We start from the raw sequence: 11,768 nt of genomic DNA on the forward strand, positions 1-11,768 counted from the left end.
TTTTCATAAGTTATAAAAAATAATAATTTTAAAAAGTGATATGGTACAATAAAAGAAGGGTTAAAATTGATAGGTCAGAATAATGCTTGAGAACTTGTCGAATTATTCAATAATTATAAAAGAGTCTGTTACATAAACATGACTCAAAGGATAATATCAAATGATATAAAAGGTAGACTTATGGTCAAAGATTTTACTCATAAATAATACATCAATCATAATGAGATTTTTTAATTTTTAAAATAAACTCGTTAAGAATCATCGTAATATTAGTAGCTCATTATTATTTTGAGTTACAATATATGGATGTGAAAATAAGTTTTTTGAATAGGGATCTAGAATTATATGGGTTAACAATGAATTAGAGAAAATTAAAAAAATATAAAATTTGATATGTAAATTTAGAAAATCTATTTATGATCTTAAACAAGCCTCTAAATAATTGTAAATAAAGTTTCTTGATCATTATTTATATCTGAAGATCAGTGGAAACAAGTTTATTATGTTGGTCTTATATATGGATAATATTTTACTTATCAATAATGATTTTGGTTTATTATATTGAACCAAGAAATTTTTCACTAACAATTTTAAGATATGATGATTAAAGCAACTTTTGTTATTAGCATTGAGATATTTAGAAATAGATCTAAATAATTGTTAGGACTATCTTAGAAAAAAATATATTAAAAGTATTAGAGATGTAGTATACAGTTTTTTCAACAAATGATAAAATTAAAAAAATTAGTTAAAACAAATATTTTTAAAATAACTTAGAAAAATATAAGATAAAAAAATATTCTTCATGTACATTTGGAAGTCTATTATATGTTTAAGCATATGATAGATTAGATATTAGTTTATAATTAAAATATTAAATTAATATTAGAGTTATCTAGGAATGAAAATACTAAAAGATTATAAATAAAATAATAAGATATTTAGATAGGATGAAGGATTATATGCTCACATATATGAAATTAAATCAACTTAAAATGATGACATTTTCATGTGCTAATTTTATAAATTTTTTTAATAATAGGAAGTTCATTTTATGATTTATATCTATACGAATTGGAAGGGTAATTTATAGAAAAAATAGAAAGTAATATATTATTATATTATTAATAATAAAAATTGATTTTGTGACATTGAGACTACTAGTCAAGTTTTATGATTGTAAAAGTTTTCTCCTCTAAGAATGACAAATACTACTGTAACTTTATGTATTATGATATAAAGTACTTAGTGGTCAGAGAAAAAAAATCTAAAAATAATTAATGTGAATTAAGAACTAGAGTTCTAATTGTTAATCCATCCATTTAGGACTTCAATCTAAAATGTTTAAAGGAATATGTTTTTATGATTGGATTTGTAAGCAACCCATAAAAGATATGATGATGTGAGTGGATATTATAATTGGCATTATTGCTTATATACTTAAAGCTATTTGTTTTTATTTTTCTATTCATATTTATGCATATACATATTATGATTAAATTTGGTAACAAAATTATCTTAATAAGATAAATTATAATTATCATTTTGGATTGTAGTACGAATGATTAATAGTGTTATGATACATACAAAGAAGTATAACATTAATGACAAACAATCGTTATGACTCGTATTACTAGTCAGACTTAATACTGTATTGTTATATTTATTGGACTTATTAACATGTTTTATAAAATTCATGCACATGTGTAAAATATTTTTAAAGTTTTAGAATTTAATTAAATAAAAAAATAAAAATAAAAATTTATTTTATTTATTTTATTTTTAATTTTTTTATATATTAGCAATATTTGTGTCAAGTGAGAAAATGTTAGATTATGTGATTATATCTAACTATGTTAGATAGATTATATATAATTAGATTTTGATAATAGTTATCAGAAGTTCAATGATAGAATTTCTTATGAAATAACATTGATACAAGGGATTATCTCAATTACTTAATCTATATTTGCTCTCGCCTATAAGAGGGATAATACCTCGATACATAATGCATAAATAAGAAGAGATGAGAATACGTGTCATTATTGAGATATTACATATCTTCTCTCATCTCTCCTTAGTCACGTAAATCTATCAATAAAAGATTACAAATCTTTTTTTATTTCTTCTTTGCCCCTAATCCACTGGTTATAGTAATACTACGAAGGATAGGAAAATATGAGAATACGAGTCAAGTTGTCTTTGTATATTGATATCGACTTTCGGATTAGTTTTTATGCTAACACTCCCGTCCATCTTTCTTTCGTTCTCCCTGTAATAAACGGACGAAAAGAGCTTGAGCTTGGACGTGACACCCCCCGAAATCAAACGACGAGTACTCTCCCTAATTATCCACTGATGTTATATTTTGGAATCGGTGGTAAAATTGATGAGAGTGACGCTAACGATTAGCCGAAGATGAGGCCGCCGGAGTTGGCCACGAAGCAGGCTAGGAACTCATCTTTCCGAGATACTCCTTGCCGCCACCGCCATTGCTTATTACTGCACCTCCCGCCATTGCAGCGGATTACAGAATTTATTTTCTTCGGCGCAATTAGCAGAAGAGGAGGAGGAAGAAGAAGAGAGGCTTTGGTTTTGGAGGGAACAACAGAATCTTGAGAATCTATACGGAAATGTGGTCGGAAACATGTGTCAGTGTGTTACCAATCGATCTTAATGAGCTGGAGTTGCAAGTCGTATGCTGATACTTTTAGTAGCGCCAACGCTGTCATTTGCTTTCTATTATGTCAGATCTTCTCACTTATCCGTTAATCATTCCTTAGATTTTGCTAGCGGGTAAGAAAATATTGGTCGACTGCTACAGATTGCGGTGTTTGACCGATTCCAACGAAGCATTATTTTGCCGGGCGAAGCCACGTGGATTGATGGATTAGGAGCCATAAGCTCTGCTGCGTTTTTGCCATGCCAAACTCTGCAAACGTATCTTCGGAGAGCATTAAACTAATCTGGAGTTCTTGTCGTTCTTCTTCGGCTGCTAACAATCTCGTCTCTTTAGATTATTTACAGAGATGAGAGATGTCCGCTGACTGTATCATCTACAGGGAAGTGTGGTCTGCGACGTGTGTCGTAGTGATTCGAATTGATCTCGACGAGATGGCGTCGAAGTTGTATGCTGTCATTTGCATTTTGTCCTCTCAGAACTTACTGCTCGACCCCTTAATCCTTTTCTAGATTCTGACGTGGCGTCAAAAATGGTCAACTGTGACAGTTCCAAGTTTGTATTTTGCCGGGGTGAAGCGAGCTTGATTGATTGATGTGTAAGAAGATTAACCTGCTCCATGTTATTAGTGAACTCATTAAAAGATGTCATCGAGGGGAGCTTCGAACTTGTCCTTGGAAAGAAAGATATCACCATCCACTTGCAGAGATGATGAACTAAACAACGAAAACCATCTTTTCATGAGCTTTACAGACGTTGATACAAGAATCACCTCATTTCTTGATATCTAAAACTTATATCCTGATCAAAGCAATGGAATCAGTGCACAGATTCTTGAGGTCAAATCAAATATCTGATCCCATCAGTCAAATATTACCTTCTAAATCAAAAGCTTTCTACCAAACAATACCAGATTCAAGGCAAGTCCCTTTTCGTGTTGCCAAGTCATCATTCCTTCTTAACATCAACTTTTCGTTAGCCCTCGCCATTAAATCGCTCGTTCGCAGACAAACTACTTGACATGGTTTCCACCTTCTCTTGAACATGGTTGATTGATTTCTTAGGTCATTAATGTTGACCTATGTAGAAAGTTTGTTTGTCATCACAATGGAAAACGCAAAGAAGATGAAGACAACCAGATTTCCATTCACCATGAAGCCCCTCTCATCCCCTTATATATATACATGCATACTCGATGGCCCTCACCACTTTCATCATGGCTTCCGACGCCATTGCTTTCTTCCTCCTGAGTTCCTTCTTCCTCCTCAGTCCCGTTGTCTCCGTAGTTCCTCTGTTGGCCCCTGTCGACCCTTCCACCGCATGCAACTCGACGCTCGACCCCAAGTTCTGCAAGACGGTCCTTCCCCCACGAGGATCCAACAACCTGTACGAGTATGGCCGCTTCTCCGTCGCCAAGTCCCTCTCCAATGCCAGGAAGTTCCTCCATCTGATCAACCGATACCTCGCTCACAAGTCGAACCTGTCGCCGACTGCCTCGTTGGCCCTCCTCGACTGCCAGCTCCTGTCGGAGCTCAACATCGACATCCTCACCGCGGCTGAAACCACACTGAATGACACCGACAAGCTCCTCGACCACCAAGCCGACAAGGTGCACACCCTGCTGTCAGCTCTGGTCACCAACCAGCACACCTGCTCCGACGGCCTGCATGCGACGGAGTCGGCGTGGTCCATCAAGAACGGCCTCTCCGTCCCTATGCACAATAGCACTAAGCTCTACGGCGTCTCCCTTGCACTCTTCAAGCGGGCCTGGGAGCCGCACAGGAAGAACAGGAACGTCAGCCACTCCAGAGTCCCACGTAGGAAGACACTGTTATTCCACGAAGTCGCCGTCGGCCGCGACGGCGAGCTACCGCTGAGGATGCCGGCCCAGAAAAGGGAGCTGTTCGAGAAGTGGAGCGGGCGGGGGCTCCTTCAGGCGACCGACGCCGTCCTGGTAAACGACGTCGTGCGGGTGAGCCAAGACGGCAGTGGGAACTTCGTGACGATCACAGACGCGGTCAAGTCGGCCCCCGTAGACCACGACGAAAACACCGGCTACCACTTGATATACGTCGCCGCCGGGGTTTACGAAGAGTACGTCGTCATCCCCAAGCATAAGAAACACTTGATGATGATCGGCGATGGGATCAACCAGACGGTGATCACCGGCAACCATAGCGTCGGTGATGGCTGGACTACCTTCACCTCCTCGACCTTTGGTACGTGACCGCTTGGTTACCATTCCCAAGATATGCTTTACCTGACACAAGTCTTTCACCTGTAGTCGCCCTCGGACATGGATTCGTGGCGATCAACATAACCTTCCGAAACGCGGCCGGGCCGGCCAAGTACCAAGCGGTCGCTGTCCTGAACAACGCAGATATGTCCACCTTCTACAGATGCAGCTTCGAGGGCTACCAAGACACGCTCTACACCCACTCCATGAGGCAGTTCTACAGGGAGTGCGACATCTACGGCACAGTGGACTACATATTCGGCAACGCAGCGGTGGTGTTCCAGAACTGCAACGTCTACTCCCGGTTGCCCCTCCCTGGCCAGATCAACACCATCACCGCGCAAGGCCGGACCGACCCGAACCAGAACACCGGCACGTCGATGCAGTCCTGCAACTTCCTCGACGCGGCTGATCTGGCCGCCACGGCCCTCTGCCTGGAATCACAGGAGTCGCCGATGACGTACCTCGGCCGACCGTGGAAGCCTTACTCGAGGACCGTGGTCATGCAATCGTACATGGATTCGCTGATCGAGCCTGCAGGTTGGGTGCAATGGAACAGCGATGACCTCGCACTGAACACGTTGTACTACGCAGAGTACAACAACAGCGGTCCCGGTTCCGGCACGGCCGGCCGCGTCGACTGGCCAGGATACCTTGTGATCAGCGCCAACGACGCCATCAATTTTACTGTCAGCAACTTCATTTCGGGTGATCAATGGCTGCCGATGGCTGGAGTGCCTCATGACAGTGGATTGGTCTGATCGACCAATGTCAACAGTCGTCTTCTACGTGGATACATGTCATAGTCTTGCAGTATTGTCTGCTTGTTGAATTTGTGTCTCAAGTAAAATTATTATTGGGCGATTTACCATAAATAAATATCATTTTTACTTAGCGCCCCCTTTATTATTATTATTATTATTATTATTATTATTATTATTATTATTATTATCTTTTTCGTCATTTTATGGTCCTTATCAAGAAGAGAAGTCAAACCGAATCCAAAATAATAAAAAAAACAGAGAGTAGGATAACACAGAAGAAAAAGAGTAAAGGTAAACAAAATTAAATCTATAATTTGATTATAAAAAAGGATTTATAGCCATGGAAATATCAAATCTGGGTCACTATGGCTCTAGAACAATATTTCATTTCATAGAGTTCAATTATTTCGATTTCCAAAAACAACCTCGATCGATTATCAATTTATTTATCATAACATCCATAAATGAGTTATCGATTTATATTGTGAATTTAAACCATGTTTTAATCGGTTTTTTATTTTTTATATTTTTGTTATTATTATCTAGAATAGTAACAAAATTTAGAAAAATAACTTATAACTCATCTAAAATATCAAATGTTATGTTCTCTTTTTATTTTATTCACGTAATACCTTTTATTTTTTAAAAGATGAGATTATCTTCGATATTCAACTATGTTCACCCCTCATTCATCATTGCCACAACACCCTCATCTATTGTCTTTGTCTTTCTCTTGTTGGCCTATAGCCTCTAAGAATTCATTGATGATTATGTCCTCTACTAGCTTCTTGTCTACTCTCTTTGCTTTCATGTCTTTCGCTCAAATTTAGATTGTCTTATCTTCTCTCCTATCTTTACCTACAATCAATCTCATACCCATCATTCTATTTTTGGCATTTTCTTTCATCCCTCCCACTTTAGTGATGGATTAACTATCTTGGACCTTTCCCCATCGTCATTCACTCTATTTCTTCACTCAGCACTTTCCTTTATTCTCGTTCCTCCTATCATCATTCGATCCTTGGCTAATGATTATTATTTTTTTCCTCCACCAAGATCCACAATCATAATGTGTGGGGTGGGCCCGATCACCTCCTTGCTCTCGATCTATCTTTTATCAACACTATCGATGGGACTCACGATGGAGAGGAGACGTCGAAACCTTACGAGATAAAGACGGTCATATAAAGGCAATTAGACCTCACGATAAGGTGAAGATCGTGATAAGAGACAAATGTGAGCACAATGGGGTGACCAGTGGTCCTCAACATTTATGCTTTGTGTATTATGATTGTATTACAAACTTCTTACAATCCCTTTTAGATATTTTAAGGAATTATACAGTAAAATATAAGTGACTTAAAATGAAAATTAATCATCATATCTTAAATTCTCATATTAAAATATATTTATAAAATAAGTTTAGATATCAAGATTTTTTTGACATGAGGCAAACACGTGCATTTTAATTTCATCTAAAAATAAATTAGTAACTTAGGTACATTGATAACAAATAAAAATGAAAATAATAAAAAGTTTATTAAGCCAGTTGTATCAATCATCTCCAATGAAATGTTTGTATCCCTCGCTAGTGCAATATTCTTAGTCATATAAAAATTATATATATAGTTTATGTAGATGCTTACTTTATGGGGCTTCTCAATCCAATCACAAGAAAACATGAAAAAGACGTAATTAAAAATAATAGACAAAAAAAATCTAAGTAAAATAAGGAAGAGTATCAGAATTGGAGTTCTCTCAATATAAATCTCTATTAGAGTGTCCAACTACGCAAGTGATAGCTTGTGAAAGTAGGTTGTATATGATAAAACGAAGAGTGAAATGATAGAAACAAAAAAAGCACATTTTAATTAGTATCACATGAAATCTATTTATATATAGTGAAAGAAAAGATTTCTTCGATTGAGCAGAAAGATTTTCTCATGCAGTGAAAAAAATCTCTTTATTATTAGAAAAAATCTCTCTGTTATCGGTATATATTTCTTCGTCTTCTTGTGGATTCACGGGTTAATAAAATTATACTTAAAGTTATTAACAAATTTATGATAAGTATTGATAGTTCTTTTCTATATATGTATCTATTTATCAGAGTTGAAAACCTAAGATGACAAGTTTTGAAGATTCAGGATCAATAGAAGCATGTCAAAATGAGAAGTGTCACATCTCGAACTGATCTAACTCTATTATTAGAAGATCGGTTTATGCATGAACAAAATATCTTTTATGGAACAATAAAATATTTTTCTTAAAATTTATATATTTCTAATATATATATATATATATATATATATATATATTATAAAAGATAAAGAAGATAAATGAAATTTGATCCCTCTTTTAATCTTTATTAATAATTACTCTAAAGACTCCTCTATTTCTTTCTTGATGATATCGCTATCTCTCATGAAATGGGGTCAATGAAGACTATAAATAAAGAGAGAGAAAGGAAAGTTAACCCTAATAATCTATTTGTTAATAGAATAAAATTATTAATTTATTATTAATTAAAATTAAGGTATTACAATTCCTTTGGTTCAGCCAAATTTCATCGTATGGTCAGACTCTAACCTCAGGATTTTTTTTTTCTTTTGAGAAAACAAACCTCGAATTTAACATAGGTGATGGATCCCATCATCACCGATTACAGTGATCGGCAAATAGAGGATGTCTATTTACAGCTGTATACAAGCGAGCAGTGTAGGAAAGATCAGACGGCAAGCTCTGGAGCTTCGGGGTCGACGGAGGCGCGGCAGACGGGGCAGTCGGAATGAGAAGTCAGCCACATGTCTATGCAATCCACATGGAAGCAGTGGAAGCACCTGGGGAGAAACCGCCCCTTCTCCCCCTCCTTGAAGTCCATCAGGCACACAGAGCAGCTCAGCTTCTTCTTCTGAGCCGTGGAGTAGACGAAGACCGGCAGCACCGAGAGGACATCTTGGGAGGCGGCGGCGGCGCCCGCTGTCATGATCCCGCTGGCGTTAGGGGCCGCGGCTGCGATTGAGGCGACGGCTGCCGTGGTGGTGGTGATGGTGGAGGTTGCAGTCCGGTTGTCGGGCAAACCATCGCATACGGCTTTGAGGACGGACCAGGAGACGGAGAGAACTACGACCGTGCAGAAGATCCACAGGATGACGATGACAAGACCAGGCATTAATCCTGGAGCAATACCATCCCCCTGTCGTCGTCTCCTTGTGAGTGAAGGGCTGGGAAGAGTAGGGGAGATTTATATGTCAGTGCAGGGAGAAGACGAGGCGTTGTTGGGGCTCTACATCGTGAATTTGCTACGAAGGTGCGTTGTGGTCAAGCTAAAGTGGGGCGCAAAGTCATCGTGGACTTATTCTTCGTTAGAGAACGATGACGGACGGCATCGTTTCCTTCGATCATCAGCACCTGCGTCAGCTGCAAATCGAAATTTCTACGTGCCTCGTGGCAGAGTTTTGTGCCGACGACAAACTAAGTTTTGTCCGCCAACTTGGGCTGCCTTCGCTCCTTTCTCGGTAAGTTAACGGAGGGTTCCACCTTCTTCTTCTTCCTCCTCGTTGACCCTAAACCACCGGCCTCTAATGGTCGTCATTTATTGATTCCTCTCCGTAAATGCTCTCTCGCCAGGACCGCGTCAGATGCCAGCGCGTTGTACTCGTGTCGTACGCCCATTGAGAAATGAAGCTGGGGACCCCACGGATGGGGTCATGAGTTCCCGGCCTTATTGGTGGTTCGCTAACATGCCATGCCGACCATCGGACCGTTGGCACGTCAGATGAATGCGGTGGGCCGACGGGCACATCAACTCCATCAAGAGGTTGGTGAGGAGAAATGAATCCGACTGGACGTGGTGCTCCCATCACGACCAAAGTTGGTGCAAAGATTTTGACGACCGAGAACATTTTTCTTTCTTGTTTAGAGTGATTGTTTTGATGATACATGTCATCGGCAGTGTTGTTCTGACTGTCATATCTCTACCTTCTACGGGATGTCTCCTGTGATCTGGAAAAGAATATGGGGCTCAACGAATCTCAGTTCTTATACCATCCAAACATAATTTACAGACCGATATGGACACGTTGTGCACGTCGAGAACGATGAGAATCGGAAACGGTGCCAGCAAATCTCATTGAGTAAATGGTCAAAATAAAGAAGTCAACATATATTGGATTTGCATGCTTTCCCAATCTAATGTAGGACTTGTCTGCATATTGCCTTGAACGTGGATCAGACGTGATTCCTTCGATCATTCGCCATTCCTCTGCACCCATCATTCTTTTGCCAAGAATCGCACTCGATGCCGGACATTCCGGTAAAAAATGCTGGGTATCGTCGCCGCGTTAGAAACCATTCGATATCCAAAGCGGAGAGGACGTCCCGTCGACCATAATAGATACGTTTACAACTAAGTCGGTTGTCATGGTGGGACGTACACGTGTGTAGACCCCACACAAGAATGCATGGGGAACAACACCACCCTCGATGGTTTGCAGGGGTGTCCTGGGTGTGAATGAAGATTGATGTTACGTCCTCAACTACCAGCCTGTTGATTGGGTCAAATTGTGTAGGGACCACATGTATGGTGCAATTGCCTCCATTCACTAACAGGTAAGCTGGCCGGGTAAGCAAACGAGGATCGGAAAATTGGCTTATGTTGTTTCACACTCTTTTTGCCCTTTTCTCAATATTGCAATAGTTGTCTATGATTTCATTTTCTATCCGCCAAACATTTTTGTTGGATCAAACGTATGACGAAGGTGCCGTGTTGGATATTTCCATCAATCGAGGAAAAATCTCCCACCTACCTGTATAAAAGGAAGGGGATATGTCTACAACTTATTTATTTATTTATTTTCTAACATGGTATCAGAGCAGTTCCTCCTTGGCGACAGCAGTATCGTCGTGCGTTAGCCAAGCGGTCACAGTAACACGCTGCCTCAAGCGGAGTCATTGAAGAAGCACCAAGACACGGATTCAGAGCTAGTGCTAACGAGCACCGTCTCGGCTCTGCTCATCCACTCCTTCGCTTCATCGCCGGTCTTGCTTTTCTTCGCCGGCCTTGCTCCCTCTCCTATTTGCAGACACTCTTCGTCGCCGGCCTACAGCAGACACTCTCCGTCGCCACCACGCAAGGAGGAAAACATTCTCTCACTGCATCCTCAATAGCGGCGAACGGCGAACAGCGGTGTCTTCCTCGCTTCCCGGCCAGCAGCAATCACAACTGCTGCATCTTCCTTCCTCTACCGCAGTAGCTTTCGTTGCCGCTTCCCTCTACACAATGGCGCCTCCTCAATGGCGGTGTCTTCCTCCTCAATAGCGACGAACGGCGAATGGCGGTGTCTTCCTCGCTCAGTCTTCCTTGCTTAACGACGGATGCCATGTCTTCCTCCTTCGCTATCACAGCTGCTTCCCGGCCAGCAGCAGCCGCAACTGCTGCATCTTCCTTCCTCTACCGCAGTAGCTTTCACTGCCGCTTTCCTCTATACACGTAATTGCTGTAGATTTCTCTCACTATAGTTTCCTTGAGTATCGCTGCAGTTTTCGCGGCCAACTTCCGGCGAACTGCAGCCTCTACAATCTGCTGCAGCAAGCTGCAATCCATAGCAGCTGCCGGCAGCTTTGGGCACTGTTGTAGATTGCCTAATCTGCTATAGAAAGCAGCAATCTATAGCAGCGGCCCCTCCCTCCCTCATTCTCCACCTTGTGTGACCTGAGTATCACACAAGGTTCGCTGCATTACTTCTTCTAAAAAAAAAAAAAAATGTCTTCGTTCACTTCTTCTGATGTTTCAGTTCCTATAGGGACTCCCACTTCTTGTTCTTCTATAGGGCTTATCTCCATCAATGCTGCCACGCTGATCCCCTTTAAGTTATCAAATGGTGGCAACTATGCATCCTGGTGAGCTCAATTTTCTAATCTTTTATTTGGATACGACTTGTTAGGTTACATTGATGGCTCCTTCAGTTGTCCTTTGTGCTCAACATCCCCGGAGATCCCAGTCTAGTACCCAATCCAGCTCACAAACTGTGGGTACGTCAAGATCGTCTCATTCTCCCTATTCAAGTGTCAGTTGCTGGATCCGTTG

At 40.2% G+C, this 11,768-nt stretch overlaps 2 protein-coding genes across 3 annotated transcripts; one reads left to right on the forward strand and one right to left on the reverse strand.

The window, feature by feature from the left end:
* Positions 1-3,884: 3,884 nt before the first annotated feature.
* On the forward strand, positions 3,885-5,677 carry LOC135618443 (pectinesterase-like). 2 transcript variants are annotated; one of them, XM_065119313.1, is made up of 3 exons: positions 3,885-4,510; positions 4,598-4,899; positions 4,965-5,677. In XM_065119313.1, the coding sequence occupies exons 1-3, from the start codon at positions 3,897-3,899 to the stop codon at positions 5,675-5,677; spliced, it is 1,629 nt and encodes a 542-aa protein (XP_064975385.1). In that variant the 5' UTR covers positions 3,885-3,896. The 2 variants fall into 2 exon arrangements, with proteins under 2 accessions (XP_064975385.1, XP_064975384.1); XM_065119312.1 differs by having other exon boundaries at positions 3,885-4,899.
* Positions 5,678-8,408: 2,731 nt separating this feature from the next.
* On the reverse strand, positions 8,409-8,852 carry LOC103993356 (RING-H2 finger protein ATL2). The gene has a single exon (XM_009413386.3). The coding sequence runs from the start codon at positions 8,850-8,852 to the stop codon at positions 8,409-8,411; it is 444 nt and encodes a 147-aa protein (XP_009411661.2).
* Positions 8,853-11,768: the final 2,916 nt, after the last annotated feature.

The sequence above is a fragment of the Musa acuminata genome, chromosome BXJ2-8, assembly GCF_036884655.1.
Source record: "Musa acuminata AAA Group cultivar baxijiao chromosome BXJ2-8, Cavendish_Baxijiao_AAA, whole genome shotgun sequence".
NCBI classification, from domain to species: Eukaryota; Viridiplantae; Streptophyta; class Magnoliopsida; order Zingiberales; family Musaceae; genus Musa; species Musa acuminata.

Bases quoted from the DNA above. Each gene is read 5' to 3' on its own strand.
- LOC135618443 (XM_065119312.1), top strand. From the start codon at position 3,897: ATGGCTTCCGACGCCATTGCTTTCTTCCTCCTGAGTTCCTTCTTCCTC. The intron at 4,900-4,964 runs GTACGTGACCGC...TTTCACCTGTAG, and splicing joins CTTCACCTCCTCGACCTTTG to TCGCCCTCGGACATGGATTC.
- LOC103993356 (XM_009413386.3), bottom strand. From the start codon at position 8,852: ATGCCTGGTCTTGTCATCGTCATCCTGTGGATCTTCTGCACGGTCGTA.